We start from the raw sequence: 27,559 nt of genomic DNA on the forward strand, positions 1-27,559 counted from the left end.
ACGCGGAAGTCCGAAGTCCTGCAGTGTGGTGCACAGTCTGTGCTGAGTGCTGACTATGTTTATACCGTTCTAAGCTGCTGGAGAATACATGTCACAATGGCCAAAGCAGTAGCTGGAATGGTGACTGTCTTGGAGTCATACAGAGGGAGAGACAGACTGGTGAGTGAGACTTGTGCCAGCCTGGATAGGAGTGAGGGGGGCTCTCATAGATTAAAGACAACAAGTACCCCCTCCCTTTTATTTTTATAAACCCCTCCCAGGTCGTCATTCATATTTTACTCAGTAATTTAGATTTATATGAAAACCTACAGCATTCAAGGTGAAAGGAAATCTAGCAGACACTTCAAGGGAACTGAAGGCATTTTATATTAGACTGTGGGCATGCAGGATGGATTTTTTTGCTGAAGAGATATGCAATGGTTAATATGCGATAAAATGCACCTACCTGCCTGCTCCTGGTCTTCTGTAGCATGTAAACAGAACGGGCATGGTCTGTGTGTGCTGGGATGACTGACACCTGCGCGGGATTAGTGTCATCCCATGCCAGCCAATGGAAATGGCCAAAGACTGGCACCGACCAGGCACCCTGACCATTAGACTGCATTCACACCTGCGCATTTCCTGAATGCCCCACAAACACACAAAAAACTTGCAATTGTGAGTCGCACAATAATTTGCTGCGCATAGGGAAGGGACTACTCTAGGTGCGGTGCATTAAGACACGAAAAGCTGGCAAAAAAATGAGAGCGGGATTGCTAGTTCCCACTAGGCTCAGGTGTGATTGCAGCCTAAGCCCCTGTACACACGGTCGGAGATTTTGCCAACCAAATCCGTCGGATTTTGCCCGTCGGATTTTGCCCGTCGGATTTAGTCCGACGGATTGTGTCCGAAACTGTTGCATACACACGGTCGGGCCAATTTGGCGAAAAATCCGATCTTTCAGAACGTGATGACGTAATTTCGTTACGATGGGACTACATTCAGGCTAGTAGCCAATAGCTTTGATGTAGGAATTTGATCTGAGCATGCGTGGCACTTGGTCCGATGAAAATGCTCTACACATGATCGGATTAGGTCCATCTGGCCCAGTTGGTCGGGAAATATTTCCAACATGTTGGAAAATTGGGTCGGACGGAGATTCGGGCGGAATCAGTCCGATGCATACCACACACAGTCGGATTATCTGACGACGCGGTCCGATAAGACTCATTCCGACAGATTCTCCGACCGTGTGTACAAGGGCTTAGAGAGCAGGTAAGTGCAGTGCACTTTGTCCTGCTTTAAAGCTCATTCTCACCAGCCCATATGCTAAAATGCTGCAGGCTGGTGTGCGTTGTGTAGGGGCCATGCTTTCAGTTGTTGCAAAACAAGGCACTGTTTCCCCTTTTTAAAAGAAATCTATGGTCACAGAATACACTTTAATTGCATAACATTAGCATTGTAATGCAAACAATAGTTATATTTGACAATCCAATATTAGCTTCTTGAAAAATCCCATTTCATGTTGTGGGTCCTGCCTGTTTGTTGACCGACCATCTGTTTCCATAAGTTCCTGGATTCCCTGCATGATATTCTGCTTCTCCTCTGCTGTTTACGTTCAGTTTCAAATGACTACATATCCCTATGGTCAATATACAATGTACAACGCTGTTAAAGAGGGATTTCACTGTAAAAAAAAAAATCATTAAAAGCTAGCAGCTACAAATACTGCAACTGTTGACTTTTAATAAATGGACACTCACCTGTCCCAGGATCCAGCGATGTCGGCAGCTTAGGCCGATCGATCGCTCGGCTCTCAGCTGCTATATATATATATATATATATATATATATATATATATATATATATATATATATATAATTAAAAAAATTCAAAACTGTCAGGTTTTTTTTTTTGTTTATAATCCAAAAAATAAAAACCGCAGAGGTGATCAAATACCACCAAAAGAAAGCTCTATTTGTGGGGAAAAAAAAGGGCATCAATTTTATTTGGGTACAGCATTGCATGAACACACAATTGTCAGTTAAAGCAACGCCTCGGAAGGGGGTAAAACCTTCCGGGGCTAAAAGGGTTAAAGTAACGCAGTGCTGTATCGCAAAAAATGGCCTGGTGAAACAGTATATTCATTAACAATAAACATATAAAGTAACAGATGACCACAGTTCTGTCAATTCCTTAACATTTAGTGCTTAAGTGCTTAAATGTCCACAAGAGTTTCAAAATTTCAGAGGAAGCACCCATAAAGCCAAAGAATAAACGTCAGTGCTACTACCCATATACCACACAGATAGCAGAGCTCCCAGGTGCTCGATCCACAGTCGCTGACTGAGTAGAGTAATGTAGAAACAATCATCCGCACTCCGGTTGTTGCACTAAGCCCTTGTACACACGGTCGGAGATTCCGTCGGAATGTGTCCGATCGGAGCGTTTTGTCAGATATTCCGACTGTGTGTGGTCTGCATTGGACTGTTTCCGTCGGACCAACTTTTCCAACTTGCCGGAAATATTTTCAGATAAAATGCTCCAATCGGACATACTCCGATCATGTGTAGAGAATTCCGATCGAACAAAGTGCCACGCATGCTCAGATCAAATTCCTACATCAAAGCTATTGGCTACTAGCGTGAACGTAGTCCAGTCGTAACAAAATAACGTCATTGCATCGGATTTTCCGACAACTTTGTCCGACTGTGTGTATACAACAGTTTTGGACAAAATCCGAAGGATTTGGTTGTCGAAATCTCCGACCGTGTGTACAAGGGCTTAAACTTTCTTCATTTTATTGAATAGCCACAGTGAACAAATGTAGATTAAGTCAGTTGAGACGTTTCAGCCTATAAGGCCTTAGTCATAACCCAGAAATCCACCAGAGTTTGGGCACTTACTTGAACCCAATGGCTCTCAGACAAATGAGAAGCCAAAGTATTCCTGCGGTAGGTGATGCAATCCTGCTAATGCCTCTGGCATCACTCCAGCTTCACTCTGTTGTAAAGCAATAGCTGTATGTTGTATTCTATTCTTCCTCACACTGAGTGTGAGTTCCTCAGTGTGGAGAAGGACATGATCATCTAACACAGGCATACTTTGGGTTTATCCCTAAAGCCCTTTTGGCTTCTAATTTCTTTGACAGCCATTGGGTTCCTGTAAGCGTCCAACCTCACCCCTCTCTCTGGTGGATTTGTGGGTGCTTCCTCTGCAGTTTTGAAACTCCTCAGAGCCGAGAGAACGGAACCATCGGTAATGTTCGATGGCTCGGTTCTCAGTGCAGAGACGCCGGGGGACAGATGCAGCATCAGACCACTGCTGCATCCACCTAGGTAGGTATGATTATGGGTTACCTTAATTCTCTTTTAAGCTTAGGCTCGGTTCACACAGGGGCGGCACGACTTGCAGCGCGACTCAGGCGCGACCTGCACACGACTTCAGCGGTGACTTGCAAAACGACTTCTGTATAGAAGTCAATGCAAGTCGCCTGAAGTCGCCCCAAAAATAGTACAGGAACCTTTTTTCTAAGTCGGAGCGACTTGAGTCGCTCCTATTAGAATGGTTCCATAGTACAGAACGGAGCGTGACTTGTCAGGCGGCTAAGTCGCCTGGACAAGTCGCCCCTGTGTGAACCGAGCCTTAAAGTCCAGGTGCAGTAATATTCTTTGTTTTGTTTACATAATTCCTCTTTTTCCTTTCCCAAAAATAATAATTCAAGGCACTATTCACCCTCTCTATCGCTGCCCTTCATGTGCTCTGCTGCTGATCCGCTTCAAGAATGAATGACACCCAGCATTCTCACTTCTTGTGAGTCCAGGCCATCATCCACTGGGCTCACAGTATAATGCTGCATAGAATAGCATTATATCATAACTAAAACAACTGTGCAGCATTGAGAACTTCCAACTGCTGATGCCAAAGGGGAAGAGGAGGGACCTCAGCTCACCATGTCACTGGCCAGAAGACACTAGGAAAAAAGTATGTTCTCCTAAATTCACTGAAAACAAAATCCATTTTTTGTGGAATTAAAGAAATTCTGTTGTAAATAAATATGTAGGCTTCCATTACTATCCTCCTAAAAATGCTGACCCGGTACATGTAGATTACTAAGGTTCATTGCTCCAGTAAAGAGATTTCCCCTTATTGTCACAGTGACATCAGTTTCACCACGCAGGATAGGAGCAAAAATTTCCCTCACAGGTGCAGACTGCAAAAAAATAAAAAAAATCAGAAAGGGATTCTAGTCTTTAGTTACAAAAAAAAACATTTTTGCTTTTGCAGATTGCTCCTCATTTACTGATTGGTAAAACCATTGTCACTGAGGGAATATCTCACTAGCAGAGCTGCAGATGGCCCTAATACCTGGCAGGGGTTCTAATCCTTTCCCCCAAAAAAGTCACGTACCTTAACCTTTATTGGTTTAACCTTATTTATACTTTAATAAGAAACATTTAATGAATAACCAATACTGTAATATATTTTGGATGAGATTCTTGTTCGAAGATCCAATACCTGTGAATGTTTACATATTCTTTTCATAGATGCGAACATTGTGCTACAGCTGCCAGTTACTTGGGGGTGTCATTACACAGAAACATGGGGATAAACAGCAGTATGGAAAAAGCTTTCTGATTATAGCTTCACAACTAAGCCACTGCCGGACTGTACTGAGGCTGTTTGATGACCTGTCTATGCTTGCATATTCTTTTCAGTATGGCCTAGGAAAAAAGGTGAGTTGACCGTTATGTTGCTATATTAACTGATCAACAGTGAAAAGCTAGCATACAGGGAAGGCGATTTCTCAACATACGGCCTTAAATCTTTTACCTGTGATGATAGCACATTCAATTTGTTTTTTCCTGAGACTGCATGCTTCATATAAAGTCCCAATTGCCACCCTTTCCCCCACAATTCTCAACAGATGGGGATGGAGGTACATGACTTATCTAGTTTTCACCTCCTATAAAGTCCCAAACAATTGTCTTCTTTTCAGTGTTTTATAATAAACCAGTGTGAATGAGGCCTATGAGTTAAATCATCTGAATTCCCCCCCCCCCCCCACATTACACAGAGTACTACCCTTTTATTTTTTTATGCATTTTTGCAAGCAGTTAATTATTCCAAGATATTAAAACTGTACATATTTAAACTGTTACATTGTGCTACATGTGTTCTCAGTGTGAAAACCGTTTCACATTGAGAACTGTTTAACTCACAGTATTTCTTTAATTCTATAAACTTGACCAGGAGGAGGACCGTCTTATCCGGTGGATATCTGTCATTGGTAACATATTTGATCAGCTCTACTACCCGTGTGAACATGTGGCCTGGGCTGCTGACGCTGGGGTGATTCGCACCAAATCTGATATTTGGTGGACTGCGAGCACTGCTCTGTGGGGTCTTTCACTTTTAGTAGGAGTAATAAGGTATGTTGCTTCAAACCTTTTTAAAGATAACTTAAAAGGGCACTTGCACATAAAAATATGCAGCTGTAGAACATAGTATTTCATCTACACTTTAAAACTGAACTCTAGGCTGTTTTACCTGTAATAGCTAGCCTGGTGCGATGATTTTGCTCTGTAAGACCCCTTTCATACTGTGCCGCCCATAGCGTCAGCAGTAAAACACTGCTATTTTTAGCAGCGTTTTACCGTCGGATTTGCGGTGCATTTCGGCCGATAGCAGGACGCTTTTAAGCACCGCTAATGGGCGAGAAAGGGTTAAAACCGCCCGCAGTGCGCCGCAATAGCCGCGCTGCCCCATTGATTTCAATGGGGAGCTGCGGTGGAGGAGGGGTAGACACACCGCTCCTTCACCGCTCCTTCACCGCTCCAAAGAAGCTGCTGGCAGGGCTTTACCTGACGCCCTGATAGCGCACCGCTCCAGTGTGAAATCCTTCGGGCTTTCACACTGGAGACAATCGAGCAGCTGTTTGAGGGTGGATTGCAGGCGCTATTTTTAACGCTATAGCGCCTGCAAAACGCCTTCAGTGTGAAAGGGGTCTTACAGCGATGTAGAAAGAGTTCATCTGTCTGTTATTCTACCCCTCCTATCAGCATTTTATTTGTCAACCTATGAGCTCTTTAGTACAAATTAGTGGCTTGTGCTTCTTCCAATCTGAGCTTTACTGTACAGGGACTGCAAGAGGCTGATAAATTGGTGGCTTTTAATTGCCTGGAGTTCAGGTTCAAGTTGGCCAGTGGATAAGGGGAATCAAGTGTTGTAACACTTCAATGCTTCTAAGGCTGGATTCACACCTATGCAGTTTTAGTACTGTTTGCATTTTGCAGATTTGCACTACAGTCCATTTAACATGGTTTCCTATGGAACACGTTCTGTAGTGCAAATCTGCAAAAGGCACTAAAAATGCCATAGGTGTGAATCCAGCCTAGTTCAGGATGAGTTAATTTCAGGGCCCCCTTGTTTAGATCTTAATATTAAACAACATTAGCCAGATCTGTCCTAGAACTGCTGTATACCGGACCTTTAAGGTTGTTTACTGGGGACCAAAACAGATATGGGCATTGTATGTATATTACATGGACAATCACATATTATACCCCTCCCACACCACCAATCAGGTTTTAGGGGAGAAGCTCTTTAACCACTTCAGCCCCAGAAGGATTAACTACTTCCCGACCAGTCCATTGTTTGCAATACGGCATTGCATCGCTGTAACTGACAATGGCATGGTCGCGCAACGTTGTACCCAAACAAAATTGATGCCAGTTTTTCCCACAAATAGAGCTTTCTTTTGGTCGTATTTGATCACCTCTGCGATTTATTTTTGGTAAAAAAAAAATCCAATTGCCATATATTGATTGGTTTGCACAAAAGTTATAGTGTCTAAAAAATAGGGGATAAATTTATGGCATTTTTTTATTTTACTAGTAATGGCGGTGATCTGCAATTTTTAGCGGAACTGCAACACTGACACTTATTTGAGACCAGTCACATTTTTACAGCGATCAGTGCTATAAACATGCACTGATTACTGTATAAATGACACTGGCAGGGAAGGCGTTAACACCAGGGGCGATCAAAGGGTTAAATGTTCCCTAGGGAGGTGCTTTCTAACTGTGGAAGGGAATGGACTGACAGGGAGTAGAGAGAGATTGGTTCCCCCGCTAGCGAATAGGCATGCTCGTGTGCCTACAGATCGCCATGTACGAGCTCGATGTACAATGACGCCCATTTGCACAGCCGAGCCAACCTGCTGCAGTATAATTGTGGCGGCTGGTTGGCAAGCAGTTAAAGGGGTTGGTCTGGCAAAATTTGGAAAACCTTTTTTATTGATTGCGAAATTGTTGCTATATATTTTGATTATATGTTTACCGATTTTTCCCTCTGCAAATGAAAGGGCAAATGGGGGAGACTGCAGAAACATTGCCTTTTTTTTTTATAATGAAGTGAATTGCACGTAAAGCAAGCATTCTCCAGTGATCTGGGAAGAGATCCGATTACTTGCAAGCTGTTTGTGTGTTTGCTTGACTTTACGATCCCTATGAGCAAACTATGCTTGAGAACTTGTGTTTCATTAGGGTTGTGTGCTCATGCTATCACAACCTCCATAAGGGAAATCTGTATGGAGACTACTGACTTCATCTTCTGAATATACTGGTCTTTGGCTGTCATAATCCAATGACTTCAGTATTTTCAAATTCATTGTCTTAAAAAGGAAAGCAAATTAGAAGTTCTGACTTTCCCCGATATACATGCTTGTTCTAGCTAGTGTCCCAAAAATTTTGACGTCAGAGACCAGCCAGGCAACTAACATTTTTAGAAGGATGTAAACTGTAGCAGGCTCTATTTTATTTATTTTTTCAGAACAGATTTACTGTATAAGGTTGCCAGTAGCAAAAATTACTGTTCTGCCATTACTGGCCTCTTTTTGAAAATTATATTTGTTTGGCTGTCATCCTTGGCATCTACCTTTCAGTACTTATTCACTAATCTGGAACATGTATGTGGATAGTGAAGGTGCAAAACCCCATCTAAATGCTTGTTCCAATTCAATGACTCGCCAAGTAGGAAGACTGGAAGATTAGTGTGACAGCTAGGCAGTTAGCCTTTTTAGGAGGGTTGGGAATGACAACACAATTATATTTTTTTACAGATTTATTAATATTTGAATAATGAATGGCTTAGTTTGATCTATGGAATTGTTCTTTTTTTCTGATTAGGTCTTTAAGAATTTTACTGAAGCTGAGAAGAAGTAAAGGAAAAAATTCTGAGTAAGTTGCTTGTAACTAGTGTGCAATATTCAAGCATGTTTAGAGATCAATGTAAAAAGAGAAAACTAATATGAGGCAGTATGAAAAAGTTTGGAGGTTTTGCAACATGCCAACAGATGGCAGCATAAGGCTGCATACACAGTCACAGGGAGCACCAAACTTCATAAGTCAGTGTGTCAAAAGATATTGTGCTGCGTACATCGGCAGTTGAGCAACTGGTGCAATTCTGACTTTACCACACAATTAACAACGTCTGCTATTTCATCATAGACAGCAAGTTAGAACAAAGAGCAAACTCGAAATTCTGTGTTCATCAGACACGTTTGACATGATTCGGCGAGTTTACATGCTGCAGTGAGTCGTTTGAGGTGTTTTGAGTGGCACACTTGCTTCAAGAGCGCAAAAACATCACTGGAAGATGACGAGAGATCAGGAAGTCCTTCAACGAGCTCATGCCCCAAAATTATTGAAATCATTCGGCAACTTGTGCATGATGATTGTTGAACAATCCACAACATTGCTACCATTGTCGGTGTGTCACATGGAACAGTCCAGGCAATCCCCACTTGTGATTTGAACATGTGCTGCGTTGATGCCAATTCATCCCCGTGGCACCTTGACGTATTTCTTGGCAGACTTTGACGCAGTGTTCCTTCTGCTCCTGGGTCGGCAGCCTGGTGATAACTCGAACAACTCATTGCAGCTTTGCCATAAACTTGCCATATCATGTCAAATGTCTCTGTGGCAGATTTGCCCAGTTTCACGCAGAATTTCACATTTGCTTTTTGTTCTTACTTGGTGTCCTTGATGAAATAGCAAACGTCGTAACACACATGGTCATTACATTATTGTTTTGGGTTTAAATACGTTTTATTAACAGTGCATGTGTTAGGTCTGGCCACAGGAAATATTGGCTGTCCTAGTCACCTGCACACCATGCTGTAGATGGGAGATGGCCATTAAGACATTTTCAGCTGGATCTGCCAATTATCCCACAGCCGCAGCAGGAACAACCAATTATTGAGAGTAGAAAACCTGCCCCAATTGCTGTTCTTATAATTAATAACCTGCTCCTTCATCAAACATGGATAAAGCTGTGGCTATGCACGGCATGCAGTAGGACATGCTGCAGCTAGCTCCCTTGTGAATTCTGCATAATCCTGCATAAAACACCACCATCCTTCTCTGTATTGACCCGGGACACCTCACATCTGCTGCCTGCAGCTGGGTATATATTGCTGCACTGCCATGGCTAGATGAGGGACAGGACCCAAGATTTCACCCAACACCCCTGGCCATGATGGGGGCTTCCCGCCCCGCTCAGCAAAGGAGGCAGCACAATGGCCGTTTGCCAAAAATCTCTCCCTGAAAGACCTGTCATCACACCGACTGATTGGTCCTGGAGAAGGACTCCTGGAAGCTGATATGTGATCATTGGATGGCGTCCTCAAGCTCCTGGATGACACGCAGGCCACATCTCATGTGAGTACTGGGCCTGGGGCCTCCAATATGGTGGCGGCATCCCAGCGAGACAGTGCTTACCCTGAGCCCACATTAAGGGCCATTTTTACTACAGTGACCACCTGCAGCTCTTTTATTGCTGACCTAACTGTGGAGGTAAAGGGTATGAAGGTTGAAATATCCCTAAACGGGCATAACATGCGGAAATTGTGGGAGCGCACCTCTGCCATGGAGGGATGCCTTGGTGCATTAGAGAATGAGTGGCAGCCTCTGCAGAGAGATGTCAGACATATACAAGCAGTGGCCTCTGCTAATGCGTCCCACCTGGAGGACATGGAAAATCGCTAATGCTGAAACAATGTGGATGCGGTGGGCATCCTTGAATGGGCAGAGGGCAAGAATCCAGTGGCCTTCAATGAAGCATGGCTCATTGACACCTTTGGCCAAAATGCATTTTCACCCATGTTCATGATGGAGAGGGCGCACAGGTTCCCAGAAAGGCTGCCACAACAGGGTGCCCCACCGCGTCCCTTTTTTGTTCCTTCTCCTGAATTTCAAAGACCGCAATGCCATACATCACCCTGAATGCACCCAATCTCGTCTGACCTGAGAGCCTAAGCAGAGTCGGGCCTGGTTAGTACCTGGATGGGAGACCGCCTGGGAATACCAGGTGCCGTAGGCTAAAAAAAGTTCCCCGGTGGCTCAGGCAATAGGAAACTGTCCAAAGAACCCCAGGTCCCAGGACCAAATCCTGGACATGGCATGACACTGGTCCCTTACTGATAGGGTTGAGTGGTGTGCTGACGTCGCCACCATTCCCCATCTGTCCAGGAAGCGACGGGTAGTAAGAGAGAGCCGGCTGGCTCGACAATGGGATACACGCTTTTTTTATACAGGATAAATGTAAGTGCATGATTGATGCCTGTTCGTTTTATAAAATTACACTATGGGGTCTCTTCTGTTTTTATTCGTATAACTGAACATATACCAATATGGCTGTGAAGAGAGGTTAAAGCAGGAGCCCTTTATGTTGATCCAAGTGGACCATCGGGATATTCCACATGCAATTTGGCACAGAGACCCAGGCTGGGGGATAAGCCATAGGCACGTTTGATCTCCCTAAAAAGATATCTAGCCAGCTGGTAAGCGGCAGTAGGTTTATTGGTGGAGGATCTTCCCCTTGGTGTATTCTGTCACATCTTTGAGGGTGTTGTATGCAGTGTCACTATAGGAGATTGAAGATCTACCTCTCTACTTCTTTACTCTAATTGTGGACTATCTACATATATTTATGTACTTAATATATTTACCTTTTTATCAATTTTTTTCACTGTTAATTTTTCTATTCATATCACGTTGGGTATTGAATAATAACACGTGAACAAGATTAATCGATATCTATTGCACGGTAGCAGTATTTAATTATACTGCAATTTGTAGCACTTATTGATATACAAGTATTTATGATTTTCGGCACAGCTTTTCTTTCTTTAAGTCATTCTGAATAAAGCTAGAGCGGCTGTTATATTTAAAGTGGACAACTCCAAAGGTACAGTAGCAGAGATCCGAATTCATGGATATAAAGAAAAGGCTGCGTGCCCCCAACGTTCAATACTTCATGCTCTATCCTGCAAAGCTGAAGGTCATTGCCAATGGCACCTCGCACTTCTTTGAAAATCCTGTGGCTGCAGTGCACTGGCTCGACAGAGGAACAGCACCTGGCACAACACCCTCCTTAGGAACAGTGAGATGTCTCCGGTACTCTTCCTCTGTTTCAAGGGTGCTTTGATGTTAATTGGCAATCCAACGGGGACAGCTCTGGCAGTTTTGGTTTCCCTACATTGCACAGTTCTTTTACTTTACTTTAGTTCTGGTTCTGTAGCACAAACTGGTTCCTTGCCCCAGGGCTACATTTGTGCTCCCCAGGATGGCCCTGCGCAGACTTTTTCCCCTATATGTTAGGGGGTGTTTTTGTTTTTCTAGGGCCCAGTTGGCTGAAAACTGTACTAACTCTGACCTCTTGCATGCGATTCTGCTCTTAACCACTTTCTCTTCACAGGTGGGACTTTTAAAGATCATCACTAACTAGGTTCCAAGCAACCACTAGGTGGCATAAGAATCTCATCATTGATCTTTTGGTGAGATTGGTATGTTCAGGTTCACATTGTATTTACCTCCAGCCTAAGGCTTGAATTGTGTAATGTGGCAGTTATATCCTATGGAGGAGGAGAGCCCTTAGGCTTTTCCTCCCTTTCCAAAAGTGTCCAGGATGGCACATAATACTGCCAAGGGTTTGTTATTTATGTCATTGAATTAAGGGGCATGGGGGACAAAATTAAGAGGGGAGCAATTTTCAAATATTTAAGTACAACCTCATTTGATCTGTCTCCAGGAGACACATCTGCAACCTGATATGCTGTGTTCTCGCAGATTCCCAACACAATTCCACTCCATGCACTCATTTTACTCCAGAGGAGACAGTGTGTTGATATCTGCTAACGTCTCTTTTGAGTGTATTCGACAGTGGATTGACAGAGAGGGCAGATTTTGTCTTATTATGCAAGTCAAATAGTTTTACATGTATTATTTCAGCAATATATATCCCTCCGCCCTTCTCGTTGGACTCCCTTAAACTAGCTCAATTTATGGCGTTGCATCACTGATGCCGTGACCTGCTAAGTCTACCACTGGTAAAACCATTTTTGCCTCCCTGCTCTCCGAACTGGGACTTCATGATGTGTGGCAAGAGAAGCACACTGCTGTTCGATGTTATTCTTGCTACTCAGCCACACATGATGGACTTTCCCGTATTGACCTAGGTCTGGGGAATGCGGTGCTTCTGCAGCGTGTACAGGATTCAATGTATGAACGCCGTCTACTCTCTGATCACTCCCCCTTCTGGGTACGGCTAAATGTTACGGTATCCTTGGGTCAGCCATTGTGGAGAGTGAACCCCTTTTTGTTGACGTTGTTTCCGTCCTCTGACGACATCTCGGGTGCATTGATGGAGTTCCTCCAATTTGACAAACACTCCGTTAGCTTGACTGTGGTGGGACTCTCTCAAGGCACTCCTGAGGGGCTGCCTTATTCCGGAAATTGTAGGCATCAAGAGGCATTCAGGGGAGTGGGAGGATAGTGTACGCGCTGAGTTGCAGCGCAGAAAACAGGCAAAGGTCATTGATCCTACTCCAGTCTAATCATGAGGCTTGGACTGAGGCTCAATCCCTGTACCATTCCCTAATCATGTCTGCAGCAGTGAAGAGGAGATACTTCCTCCAGCAGGGCTATTTTGAGGAAAGTGAAAACACTGGCCTTCTTTTGGCTCTAGTGGCTAGGGAACAGCGGGACTCCTCAACAATCTTGGCTATTCAGTCTGCAGCAGGGGAGCTACACACCCTTAATCCTGATATACTGGATGATTTCCATAATTTCTACACTGACTTGTATGCCTCCAAAACTAGATATACTTCCTCTGAGTTAGCACTGTTCCCCAGATAACTGATGCTGAGAGGGATACACTGAACTCCCCAATTACCCTGGAAGAGCTGACAGAGGCTTTAGCGGAGGCCCCACATCATAATTCTCTGGACTCTGATGGTCTGCCAGCCGAGGTGTACTCTTGCTATGGCGATGTTCTACTTCCACCCCTGCTGCGGGCCCTGTCTGAGGCTGTTGAGATGGGATGGCCACCAGACTCAGGCCTCCAGACTCTCCAAGGTAATAAGTGGACTGGTCCATCAGGCTCAATCTGGGTTTATTCCCACCCAATCCGCTGTCGATAATATTTGGCAATTTGTTCATGAACCTGCAGGTACCAGTAGATAATTCTGGAAGTAGGGCAATTCTGTCGCTGAATGCCGCAAAGGCTTTTCACAGTGTTAAGTAGCCCTACCTCCTGGAAATACTGGCCAGGTTTGTCCCTGGGGGATCATTTCATAGACTGGGTGAGAGTTCTTTATTCAATACTCAGAGCCAGACTTCCTTGTTAATAATATTCTCTCCCTTCCTTTCTCCTTGCATAGGGGCACTCGTCAGGGGTGTCCACTATCATTGTTCGCTCTGGCGGTGGAGCCCCTGGCAATACTGATACGTAACACGCCTGGAGTCGTGGGGTTCTGCAGAGGTCCCTTGGAAGAAAAGTTTTCTCTCTATGCTGATGATGCGCTAATTTATCTGGGGGACACCGCTGCCTCATTGCGAATATTGATGGGGATTATCATTGACTATGGCGGGTTTTCAGGCTTTACCATCAATTGGTCCAAGTCAATCCTAATGTCCATTAACCCATTGACAGCACCTCTGCTTGAGGGAGCGAGCCAAATTACCATAGCAAATAACTTTAGATATTTGGGTGTGATGGTGTCACCAGACCCTGCTGACTACCTTCGGTTAAATTTGTGCCCACTACTGGATAGACAGCAGGTAAAATTTAATAGCTGGTGCAAGCTCCTCCTCCCAGTGTTGAAGGGTGAATCTAATAAAAATGATATGGGCACCACAGCTCTTATACATATTTCAAAAGGAAACACAGGTTATGTTATGTTCTACTGTAGAACACTAGACTCCGCACAATCCGTTGGCTGACAAAGTGTATAGTACTGAGGTTTTAGATCTGGTCTTTAGTGCTAGTTGTTGGTTTAGTTGAAGATCACAATATCTGTAATATCTACTGTTATTGCTCACTCTTTATCTACGTTTGGGCAAATCTGTCCTATATGTTATCTTTACCTATTTGATACAGTCAATGTATGTATTGAAAGAACAACTTAACAATAAAAAAGTTTTGATAAAAAAAAAAAAAATGGTTAAACATGGTCAGTCACTTATTTTGAAACGTTTGCAATATAAACAGTTGAGAACTGCATTCTACAACTCCTGCAGACAACCACAAACTTTGCGTACATGGTCATGTGTGTAATGTACTCTGCAGCATTATTTGTAGGTGAAATGAAATCTCCCACCAGTGAAAAACCTACATTGATTCCTCTGACACGCCTGGAAGTGTGTTGGATGCTGAAGATTTTTTTTAACCACCTTAGCTCTAAAACAAGGTAGGAATTGATGGTGTGGGTAAAGGAGCAGGTAGTTTCTAACCCTTTTTTTCTTTTTCATGCATCATGGAATACAGAGTCAGGCTAATATTAATTACCTGCTGGGTTATATGCCATCATTAGGTGAATGGACACTGGTAGACCAAATGTCTTCAGACAGGAAGTGATCCCGTATATAACCCCTCCCATACAGGAATTACTTTAGTTTTTTTACCAGTGTCTGCAAAGTGGATGACATGGTTTGTTTGAGCTCTCTAAGCTCCAGGTCTCTGGTCCCACAAACGGCTCCAAAAATGAATCAAGGGATTGACCGATGGGATCCATTTGATAAATGGTACCAAAGCCTCGCAAAGAAGACTCCAGATCCTGTAAGGTTTTGCCTGTAACATGGCCTCCAGGCGCTGGACCCTGCGGAGTGGAAATCCTGGACACTACAGTGCTAAGGCATTTCCTGCAGGGTGCTGTACAGGTCGAAGGGAGTGCACCCTAAACATGAAAGGATGCCCAGTCCTAGAAGGTCCAAGTGACAGGAACCCGCCGTGAAGGGTGAAGACTGGGCCCTTAGCTTCTAAGTGGCCCTGCGCCTGGAAGGGTAAGTGAAACCCCTTTATTTTACTATTGTGCGGTGTCCCAGTGATTGTAACAATCAGTCAAGCTAGCTAAAAGCTGGACACCTGTCTGTAGTGACCATACGGGGGAGTTCTGGGCTAGCTGTGGGTGTTTGCAAAGTGTACCTTTTTTCAAATGGCTGGATAGGCCTCACCAGGAGGATGATCTGCCTGAAAGTAAGACAGATATTCCTCGAGCGTTGTGTTTTGCTGTTGATGCTTTAAAGTATTCAATACAGCTTGTCTGTACATAAGCACAGACTTTTATGGCTTAAGAACTGGTCTGCCGAGCTTCCTTGTAAAAAGTTGTTGGCAGGTTTCCCATTTCATGAGGAACGTTTATTCGGTGATCACTTGGACAAATATATCCAAAAGATTTCTGGAGGGAAGAGTTCTCTACTTCCTGTGAAGGAAAGCACCAAACGTTCCTTGTTTAAAAATCCAGGGACTGCTTTTTCAAATGTCTCAGCGTTCCACCGCCAACAGGGAGCTAGGGCCAGCGGCAAGCTGCAAGGCCAGGGCCAGAAAAGGCCATGGGTCCAAAAGTCTTCTAAACCTAGCACCAAGCCCTCCTTTTGAGAGTATGCCCCCACTCCATCGGGTGGGGAGAATGCTGCTGCACTTTGTGGACATTTGGAAAACAACAATTCAGGACGAGTGAGTCACCTCAATTATATCTCGCGGTTACAAGCTGGAGTTATGGGGGATTGACCCTCAGAGGTTTCTAAGATCCAGCATTCCCTTGGATCCTCCAAAAAGAAACTTATGCCCCGTACACACGAGAGGGATTAAGTCTGACAGACCTCCAAAGGAGTTCCGCCGGAGTTCCGCCGGAGTTCCGACGGAGTTCTGGCGGACTTTTCGACCGAACGGACTTGACCACACACCATCACACCAAACTCCGACGGAGTCGAACGTGATGACGTACGACTGGATTCGACGTAGGAAGTTCATAGACAGTAGCCAATAGCTGCCCTAGCGTCGGTTTTAGTCCGTCGGAGTAGCACACACACGAGCGAATTTTTCGAAGGGGACCGGGTCCGGCGGAGTTCCGTCGGGAAAATTTAAAGCATGCTTCATTTCTAAAGTCCGTCAGACTTTAGCGAAGCTAAAGTCCGTTGCAGCCCACACACGAGCGGATAGTCCGCCGGACTCAGTCCGTCGGAGTTTGGATGTCGAAAAGTCCGCTCGTGTGTACGGGGCTTTATTGCTTCAGGCACTACATCATCTAGTGCATAAAGGAGTGATTGTAGAGGTTCCTGTATTCGAAAAGGGGCACAGAGATTTACTCAAACCTGTTTATGTTTCAGAAATGAAATGGGGACACAAGGCCCATTTTGAACCTAAGGTAATAAGTATCTATTGATACAGTCCTTTTAGAATGGAGTCTGTCCGCTCAGCAGTAACTTCACTCCAGAAGGTAGACTTTTTTAGGCTCCATTGATTTATAAAGGACGCGTACTTACATGTACCTATCTTTCAGCCTCATCAGAGGTTCCTACATTTTGCAGTAGAGGAACGTCACATTCAGTTTGTGGCTCTACCCTTTGGGCTTGCCACAGCTCCCCGGGTGTTCACAAAGGTCCTAGCACCAGTGCTGGGTCTTTTAGGTACCCAAGTGATCCTGGTGCTCGGATATCTGGACGACCTCCTGCTCAGAGATCACTCAGTGCAGGCTCTAGAACAGAGCATAATATACACAGTGAGGTATTTGAAAAGCTTAGGCTGGATCATAAATACCGAAAAGTCAGCCTTGAGACCAGCTCAAAGTCTAAAATATTTAGGTCTTATTCTAATTATGGTCCAAGCAAGAGTATTCTTGCCACCCGTAAGGATCTGTTCCCTGAAGGATCAGGTACGTCAGATAAGGGGCACCAGGCAACCCTCCATTCGCCTCTGTATGAGTCTTCTGGGGAGTATGGTATCCTCCTTCGAGGCAGTGTCCTATGCCCAGTTCCATTACAGGCCTTAACAACAAGACATCTTGTCGGCTTGGAACAGAGGAAGAAAAGCCCTGGATTATCCAATGTGCTTATTTCCTCAGGCATGCTTAAGCCTAAATAGGTAATTGCAGGATCTGAACCTGCAAAAGGGAAAATGCTTTCTCCTGGTAACTTGGAGAGTACTGACTACAGATGCCAGTCTCTCAGGCTGGGGCGCCACCCTAGACTGGCTCACAGCTTAGGGGAAATAGTCAGGGACAGAGCAACGTCCTAGAATTGTGGGCAGTAGGTCTGGCCCTGCGGCCCTGGACGGTGGAGCTTCAGGACTGCCCCATCAGGGTTCAGTCCAACAATTCCACGGTAGTGACTTATATAAACCACCAAGGTGGTACCAGGAGTCGTTCAGCTCTGAAGGAGGTGAACAACATACTAGCTTGGGCAGAGGGACATGTGCCAATGATATCGGCAGTCCTTATCCTGGGAGTAGAGAACCGGAAGGCAGATTATCTCAGCCAGCAGCAGATCTGCCCGGGGGAATTGTCCCTACACTCAGAGGTGTGCCCGGAAATTTGCCAATGTTCTGGATGGCCAGAGGTCGACCTACTGGCATCCAGGTTTAACAACAAGCTACAGCAGTTTGTGCCTCGAACAAGAGATCCTCTGGCAATTGGAGCAGATGCTCTGATAGTTCCATGGAGCCAGTACTCCCTGGTTTATGCTTTCCCTCTGATCCTTCTCCTTCCACATTTGTTGCACAGGATTCAGAGAGAGGGGGCTTCAATCATTCTGGTGGCACAAGCCTGGCCCAGAAGGCCCTGGTTCCCAGAAATTTTGAGACTGACGATAGACGGGCCATGGACGCTTCCACGTCCCCCCCCCTCTACTGTCTCAAGGTCCTATATTCCACCCCAATTTACAGTCTCTAAATTTGATGGGATGGCTGTTGAAGCCAGGGTGTTAAAGGACTGTGGCATCTCGAGAACAGTGGTGTCTACTCTAGTGAACACTAGAAAAGCTGTCACTAGGAAGATGTATCATAAGGTCTGGAAGACTTATATTGCTTGGTGTGAAGCCAGAAAATGGCATCCTCGGAATATGTGATTGGGAGAAAATCAAATTGTCTTTGAATACAATTAGAGGTCAGATTTCAGCCCCATCAGTACTCTTCCAAAGGCCTTTAGCCTCCCATTCACTGATCCAAACCTTTATGCAAGGGGAAACTCGCTTGCTTCCCCCCATTGGGGCACCTATGTGTCTTTGGGACTTGAACTTGGTGCTGTCTGTATTACAGAAACAACCATTTGAACCTATTAAGGAAATTCCCTTAGACTTGCTGTCACGCAAGCTAGCCTTCCGATGGCTATCACCTCGGCTAGAAGGGTGTCGGAGTTGGCGGCCCTTTCATGCACTTGATCCTTCACCATGACAGTCGTGTTACTGCCTGTTCCATCCTTTTTGACAAAGGTGATGTTGGCCTTTCATTTAAATCAGGATATTATTTTGCCTTATTTTTTCTCTCAGCCTCATTTGGCGGAAGAGATGACTCCATTCTTTGGACACTGTCCGGGGAGTCAGGGTTTATCTGTCTAGATCTGCGCAGATCGCAGTCCAAGGACAGTGGCTATGGCTATGGAACGCTCTACCCACTAACATTCGCATTGAAGAAAACCATCGTGCCTTCAGAAAAAAACTCAAGACCCATCTCTTCTAAGGAGCAGGAAGCACAGGACGGATCAAGCGCCTTGAGACGATTCAGTTCGCAGTTGTAGCACTATACAAATCATTCATTCCACCAATTCATTTATTTTTTAGATTTATGCTATGATGTCTCTCCATACTAGGACTAAACATAGCAGATTCCCATCTAGTCCTCAGGGCCCTTTTTGAAGTCTAGGAGGCTGGGGATCAGGTAGATCTTCCCAAATATTGGAAGATACTTCTTTTTCCTCTTTGGAGGATCCTAACAGGGAGGGAGTAGTCTCACAAGTCAGGTGTTTGTTTACTCCCTTACTTAACCCTGTTGTTGCCTGCAGCACAGGCTCTTGAGGTATCTCCCTCTAATAAGGTTCATTTGAACCTCCCCCACCTGGGGATGTTTTTTTTCCTATTCAAGCATAGCTTATGTATTCTGAATGGGAACATTTTTATGAAGAAATGGGGGGGTTCCAGCAATTGATGCTGCAATCACCTCAGTGAGCAGAGTCTCACATGTCCAGTGGATAATGCACTGATGTTAAAGGATCCAGCAAATTAAAGTTGAAAAACTTACTTTTAAAGATGAGATGTCCTTGCTGCAATTGTTGTATCTCAGTCCTTTAAACCTTTAACGTCTGCTCCACCATTTTGGTGGAGCACTTTTTGAGTCACGCTAACTAATTGAAAAATGTGGACTTCAAAGGGTTAAGGAACAGTTTGTGGAGATAACTGAGATTCTGCCTGATCAGCAGGCCCGGCAATGGGCTGGTGTATCTGATGCACTATGTTTCACAGTATGGCTTATGCTTGGACTAGTGCATTCTCGCAGATTTCTGTGGCTGAAATTTTAATCAGCCGAAGCACCATGTGAAAGCTCTTGGCCAGTTTGTTTCCCTTCCTGTGGTATGGCTATTTAGAGGGGATAAGTACATCCAAAAGGGTAAAGCTCTCTTTACCAGTAAAAGGAGGTTCTAACATTTCTCCTTTTTATCGTGCTGCCTCTCCTATGCCTGAGACATCTGCCTCTAGGCAGTCTTGACGGTCTCAATTGTCACATTCAAGTGGAGGTCCCCAAGGGCAGCACCAGGATCTTGGGGGCAGAAATCCCACAAAGCAGAATGCTAAAGCCTTCTCATGAAAGCACACCCCCACTCATTTGGGTGAGGGGAAAGGTCCTGCGATTCTCAAGATCTGGCAAGAACAATGTCAAGAGCAGAGGGATTGCTGCATTTTTTTTTTTTTCTCTAGGTTACGACTAGAGTATTACACACACATAACATTCCTTAGAGTGGCAATGTGCATGACAAACAAAAAGTAAAAGATATAACCCAAAGTTACTTTTGGACCAATAATTGTTTGCTGATGTAAAAATGTGTTGGCATCCTTAATTGCCAGACGCGTTTCGTGTGAATACACTCATCAGGGGCGGATGCTCTCAACTAAAAAGAAAAATAAATAAAAAATAAAATATATTATATTAAGTCTATAGTAACAATGGGTATGACAGGAAACGACATATATGCCAGTCCTGAAGTACTTGCATGCAAAATTGATGGGGATATATGGAATGATAGACCGGGGCCAACCAAAGGGTGTCCATCCCGGAAGCTGAGGCAATAAGTCGACGCGCATGCTGAAAACACCAGCATAAAACTTATCCCAAGGGCAATTAGCCACACTTGATTGAACACTAAAGTGATAGTCGCTAGTCGGATGAGACCTACAATAAATATAATATATATTAAGTGGCAATAATGGGCATATTATAGTAAATGATAAAAATTTAATTGGATCAATAATTTGATACAGTGCACATAAAACATGATTATTCCATCATAGCAATGCACAATTCATAACATAATAAGCAATGTAACATATAGTAAAATAAGTATCAAAAATATACCCAAAATCCATTCTCCTTCATTTCACTCCTCTTCCCCATAAGCCTTCATACTATACTTACCTGCGCATTTTATATATATTATATACAATATTCATGTATTACAGCATACTCCTTGGGGTTTATATTCACCCCTATAACTTTGGAATGGGGGAGCCCACTCTTGCACCTTCTGCCACTTTTAAGCCCTGTTTGGTCTTGTCCTGCTGCCGCAGTGGTCGCCGCCTCAGCTCCCGGGGGGGATGTAAACCCTTACAAACCACTTTGACCTACAGGTAAGCCTAGATTAAGGATTACCTGTAGGTCCAAGAAATATCTCCTAAACCTACACGGTTTAGGAGATAATTGCCAAAAGACAGGCACCGCTGTCTACAGTGCTTGCGCCGTAGATAGTGCCGCTGTTAACGGCAATGTGCCACGAGTGGCGGCTCCCGTGCGCATGCGCGGGAGTGACGTCATCGCGGCTCCGTCAAATGACAGCGCCGGAGCAGCGAGACCCACCAAGAAGATGGAGGCTCCGTACACAAGGGGACAGCAGTGACTTCGCTGACTTCTGTGTAAGGTAAGTGACACATAATGGACTACTATGCGATGCATAGTAGTCCATTATGCTTTACCTTTGCTGTGAATCAAAGAGGAAGTAAACCCATCAGGGTTTACTTCCTCTTTAACAACAAATGCCAGCTTTCTAGGCTGGGGAGCAGCCCTGGAAGAAGATAGTCTGTCCAGGGGAGATGGTCCAGGTGATAGAGGACCTTGCCTATCAACTTTTTTTTTTTTTCTTTGGAAGTTTCAGGCAGTAAGTCTGGCCCTAGAATCTTGGCAGTCAGACTACGGGACTGTCCTGTCAGGATTCATTCTGACAAGGCCACGGCGGTGGCTTACATCAATCACCAGGGGGGCACGAGAGGCCATGCAGCCCAAAAAGAGGAATAATGTTCTAGCTTGGGCAGAACACAACACTCCTTGCCTATCGGTAATTCTCATTTTTAGGCATACTACTTGAGTTCCCAACAATTATTTCCAGGAGAATTATCTCTTCACCGCGACATCTTCCTTGCGATATGTCAGAAGATGGGGTATTCCCGGACATGGACCTATTCGTGTCCAGATTCAACAACAAGGTCGACAAATTTATGTTGAGAACAAGGGGTCTTCTAGCAGGCGGGACAGACGCATTAGTCTTCCCATGGGATCAGTTTTCACTGATCTATGCATTTCCTCCAGTTCTGCTACTTCCGCGCCTTCTCCGTAGGATTAAGCAGGAATGAAAGGAGGTGATTCTGGTGGCCCCAGCGGCTCCCAGAAGATTTACTAAGATCATAAAGATGGCAGTAGACGTCCTTCGGACTCTGCCATTATAACCAGACCTTCTTGCACAAGGTCAGGTATTTCATCCTACCTTACGGACGGAAAATTTAACAGGTCTGACTGTTGAATCCCACTCTATAAAGGATCGTGGGTGATCTCCTTTGGTAGTGTCTACTTTGATTAATGCCAGGAAGCCGGCTTACAGAATCACTTACTATAGAGTCTGGAAGGCATATGTTTCTTGGTGTGGATCCATGGGTTGGCACCCCAGGAATTATGTCATAGGCAGGATTCCTGATGTCCTGCATATGGGATTTGAAATGAAGCTGACCTTGACTTCTATCAAGAGTCAGATCCCAGCCTTGTCATAGTTTTTTCCTATGGCCTCCCACTCTTGGTGCATAACTTATATTCAGGGGATAACACGGTTTATTCCCCCTATCAAGGCACCTCTAAATCCAAGTGATTATTTAAGCTTCAGCTTAAAGAAGAGAATTCTTCCTTCTCATGTTAAAGCACACTTATCCATGGCGATTAGTTCCTCTTGGGTGGTGCATCATCGGGCCTCTATGGCTCAAATCTGTAAGACCGCAACTTGGTCTTTGGTTCATATGTTTATCAGATTTTATCAAATCGATATTAAAGATCATGAGGATATTGCCTTTGGGCACAGTATACTGCAGGCTGCAGTATGAGTCCTCTGGCCTCCTGTCTTTTGTTATTTCTCCCCTTCCCCCCTTCAGTTGCCATTGCTATGGGACATCCCACAAAGTAATTACTATGGCTCTGTGTCCCCTGATGTAAGAAAAGAAAATAGGATTTTTAAAACGGCTTACCTGTAAAAATCCTTTTCTTTGATGTACATCAGGGGACACAGAGGGCCTTCCCTTCTAATTATACACTTGTATTGCTTGGCTACAAAACTGAGGACTCCCAGTAACGGGAGGGGTTATATGGGGGAAGTACACGCCTTAGGGGCATGCCAGTGTCCAGCACCTGTCGGTCCGATATATAACCCACATAGTAATTACTATGGCTCTGTGTACCCTGATGTACATCAAAGAAAAGGATTTTACAGGTAAGCTGTTTTAAAAATCCTATTTTTACGTCATACTTACCTGTAAAATCCCTTTCTTTGAGTACATCATGGGACACAGAGATCCCTCCCCTCTTTTTTGAGGATTTAGTGCTTGCTACAAAACTAAAGTACTTCCTGTATGGGAGGGGGCTATATAGGGGATCACTTCCTGTCTGAAGACCTTTGGTCTACCAGTGTCCATTCACCTAATGATGGAGTATAACTCAGCAGTTAATGAATATTAGCCTGACTCTGTGTCCCATGATGTACTCAAAGAAAAGGATTTTAGAGGTAAGTATGACATAAAAATACTTTTTTGTATTTTGTGTATCAATAAGTGAGTCAGTATTGCATCATGTCTGATGAAGAAACCTTACCTGATTTTAAAACTTGCATATTCATTCTGTTGTTTGCCAATAAATTGTCTCCCTTTTAATTCCAAAATTTCCAGCTTCACTTGAAATTGCATTATTTTTATCTGTGTTTTAGCAGAACAGCCAGCCCTCAGATCCCATGCTATTGAATTTTTAACCAAATTGGGGAAATTTCTAAAGTTGGAACAGAATCTGGAGCAACTTTGCATCGTAACCAATCGGCTTGTTCAGTTAAAACTGGACTAAACTATCCTGTATTTGCAACCAAGTTGCCATCTTAGCCTCCATTTGATCTACCGTTGCCATGGTACTGCACATGTAATTAGTTATGACACCAGCCCTTTGGTTTGACAGTTGGGTTGACAGCACAAGCATCTGTCACAGTTATCATTCATGGCATGTCTTTAATGGAATTGTTTTGGGAAATTGTTAATCAATGGGTTTAAGTCTGCTTTAAGCTTTGTAAATAAAAGCTAGGAACTGATTGGCTGCCATGCAAAGCTGCTCCAGATTCTGTCTGCTCCAGTCTTAGTAAATTCCCTTCACAGTGTTTCTTGCTACCAAAATGTAGCCTTCCACTACAATTGGTCCACATACCCTTCCATCCTAACACACACAAAACCAGCTATTAAGTATATATTTATATACTAATAAAATGTTTTTTTGATATGTATTTGTTATTTTACAGGAATGGTATGCCAAAAAGCCGGGGTGAAATCAAATTTCAAATGAGGTCAGAAATTTTGTGCATCATAAGCTGCCTCTCCGATCTGACTAATGCCATCCACTGGATGCCACCTGGTTTTCTGTGGGGTGGATGCTCTCCTACATGGTTTGTGGGGCTGATGGGGACAATCTCGTCATTGATTGGAATCTACCAGACTGCTGTTGGGGGAAGTACTGCTGGTGTATGAGATCAAGAACACAAGAGTAGGCTTTAAACCTTGTAGGTTCACCTTGCCTCCTGCCTGAATTTGGTTTCTAAAACTGGACTGATCCTCTGTTAAATGCTGATATAAATAATCAGTGTGTGGTAAGCGAATTGTTATTTGGGCTCAATCACAGTAGTAATCTACATGTACTGCAATACTGGTATCTCAGTGATTTGCTTGACTAGGATTACATTTTTTTTATAAAAATGCAGCTGGATAAATTTTAAGTTAACGTAGGTCTTTGAAATGTTTTATAATTTTTATGAAATCAGTTATCGGTTAAAAGTAATCTAAAAAATTGCATTTGCAGCTAAACTGCAGCTTTTAGGAACATTGTACAGCAGATTTAGAGAAATAACCCCTCTCTGTGTGTTAGGCCTTATTCATACTTGTATTTACCAGATATATTTTGTCATCAATGGAAGCACATCAACCCATAGTTTCACAAATTGTAGTGCACTATGTTTTTCACATTATCATATGTGAATATTGGTGTGCCTTTACAAGCACTGCTGCAACTAGGTTTGTGTCATGCAAAACTAGGTAATACAAGGCATCATTTTGTTCCCTACAGATGTCACTCCTTTCTTTACTGTGAGATGGTGCTTTCCATATAAAATGTACTATAGAGTATTTTGTAGAGGTATTGGGATGCTGTAGTTTTACGTAACCCCTTTTTATTCACCTCTTTAGAGAAATGCTATGACTCATGATGCAAAAGCTAAAACATTTATAGCATGGCCACAGAGATGATCATTGCTTTTATGCCTAGACCTGCAGTTCTTCTTGAAAGGACACTTGCTTTGCCCTCCACACAGTCCATTACTTACCTCTGCCATGGTTTCATGGTTTTAGCAATCAGGGGTATGCGCTGCCTGGAACTGCACATCCTTTCTTTCAAAAGCATTCCTGCTGGATCCTTTATCCTGTGCATACACACCATGACCCCAGTCATTTCTATGGGGAGAGCCATACTCCGGACCTCTGGAGCCTGCCTTGAATCTGGCTTTCAATATGAATATATGAGGCCATGGAGCCAAAGGTAGTTATTTTTTACAGCGTATATGCCATTATATTTTCATATATAATTTTTCCTTAAAATGGCAACAGAACTTTTTACCAGTGTTTATTATAACAAATTTTGTTGCTGATTCCTACCTTTGGTTATTCTGAATAAATCCATGTGTGTTCCTCTGTGCCTCTGTTCTGAGTAGGTCTAATGGGAGTGGTTTCATAATTAACTGTCTGGTGTGAAGTATAACTGCGGCGGCTGGTCAGCAAGCGGTTAAAGGGCCAACGTACAGCTACGGTGATTTGCATGAGAGAGCCAACCTGCAGGATGACGGCGGCTGGTCGGCCAGTGGTTAAATAAATAAAGAGTTTGAATAAAGCAATGCAAAGGAAGCAAAATGCATTTAAAAAATGATGCCGCTTTCATCAGTATTTGTCAACCTTCTCTTGTCCTTTTTATCCTCAGGAATATTCTTGGTAAAAGTTTTGGTGCAAACTGTGAAGTTTTTAAAATTGATTGTATCTATTTAAATCGGGTATGCTAAATCAAAGCAAAAAGTGTCTTTTCCCCAGAAAAAAAAAAAACAGCTTTTAGTTTCCTTTTGTAAAGTGAGATAAACACTGAACTGTTTAGTTTAGTAAGAACCTAGTTATGACCACTAGAGGGATCCAAGTTATGAGTTTCAAAGAAAGGACTCTTTAGAACTACTAAATCGCTTTTAAAATGAAGTATAGTATTTTTAATATTTTTACACATACATATTAAAAAGATCTTGTACATGTAATGCTATTGGTGTGTCTGTTTTAAAACCTATGTATAGTATACTGGATGAATATATTTCAGACTTAAACAGACTTTTTTTTTTTCCTGATTGTACTTTGCTTATCCTGTTGCATCACTGTGTAAGGGGAAGGCTGTGTGATTGAAAACAATAGGCCCTCCGCAGTCTCAAATGCTATGAAACACTCTCAGTGCTTTTGGCAACATAAGATCACATGATCTAGGCTCTAGGTCTCCTAATGGAACAGTTTTTTTTTTTTGTTTGATTTTTAGCAGAATTAGGTGTTCTTTTAACCCAAAATAATGTTTATATGTGGGCTAATAATTGATGCGAATCATACCATACTCCTAATATTAAAATAGATGTTAGCGCTTCTGCAGAAAAATGAAACTGTATAAGCCCAATCCAGATGCTGGTTTCTTTCTCATGATTCATTCCCACATGACACACAGTTTCACATACAGCGTTTTTAACCACTTCAATACCGGGCACTTAAACACCTTCCTGCCCAGACCAATTTTGAACTTTCAGCGCTGTCGCACTTTGAATGACAATTGCGCGGTCATGCTACAATGTACCCAAATGAAATTTTTATCATTTTTTTTTTCCCACAAATATAGCTTTCTTTTGGTGGCATTTGATCACCTCTACGGTTTTTATTTTTTGCTAAACAAATAAAAAAATACCGAAAATTTCGAAAAAAAATGTTTTTTTTGTTTGTTTCAAAACTTTGTAAATAAGTACGTTTTCTCCTTCACTGATGGGGTTACACTGATGGGCAATGATAAGGCGGCACTGATGGGCACCGATGAGGTGGCACCGATAAAGTGGCACTGATGAGGTGGCATTGATGGACACTGATATGTGGCACCGATAGGCAGCACTGATGGGCAACACGGATGGGCACTGATAGGTGGCACAAATTGGCACTGATAGCTGGCACAGATTGGCATGGATGGGCGGCATGGATGGGTATGGATAGGCGGTACAGGTGGGTATGGATAGGTGTCACAGATGGGCATGGATAGGCAGGATAGGTGGCACGGATGGGCACTGATAAGTGGCATAGATGGGAACTGATAGGCAGCATTGTATTATAATATACTGTACTAATGGATGCCAATTAGTGCCAAACAATAATGCATGCCAATCAGTGATGCCCATTGTGGGCACTGATTGGCATCCATTATGGGC

At 43.6% G+C, this 27,559-nt stretch overlaps 1 protein-coding gene across 1 annotated transcript; it reads left to right on the forward strand.

Annotated features, from left to right (window-relative positions):
• PEX11G (peroxisomal biogenesis factor 11 gamma) lies at positions 1-26,368 on the forward strand. The gene is made up of 5 exons (XM_077475966.1): positions 1-159; positions 4,527-4,715; positions 5,233-5,411; positions 8,169-8,219; positions 24,329-26,368. The coding sequence occupies exons 1-5, from the start codon at positions 97-99 to the stop codon at positions 24,552-24,554; spliced, it is 708 nt and encodes a 235-aa protein (XP_077332092.1). The 5' UTR covers positions 1-96; the 3' UTR covers positions 24,555-26,368.
• Positions 26,369-27,559: the final 1,191 nt, after the last annotated feature.

Source organism: Lithobates pipiens, unplaced genomic scaffold (genome assembly GCF_037356315.1).
Source record: "Lithobates pipiens isolate NorthernLeopardFrog02 unplaced genomic scaffold, aLitPip1_a1.2 Scaffold_13, whole genome shotgun sequence".
NCBI lineage: Eukaryota > Metazoa > Chordata > Amphibia > Anura > Ranidae > Lithobates > Lithobates pipiens.

Coding starts and splice junctions, on each gene's coding strand:
- PEX11G (XM_077475966.1), top strand. CDS start 97: ATGGCCAAAGCAGTAGCTGGAATGGTGACTGTCTTGGAGTCATACAGA. Junction 4,716..5,232: donor AGTATGGCCTAGGAAAAAAG/GTGAGTTGACCG, acceptor AAACTTGACCAG/GAGGAGGACCGTCTTATCCG. Junction 8,220..24,328: donor AGTAAAGGAAAAAATTCTGA/GTAAGTTGCTTG, acceptor GTTATTTTACAG/GAATGGTATGCCAAAAAGCC.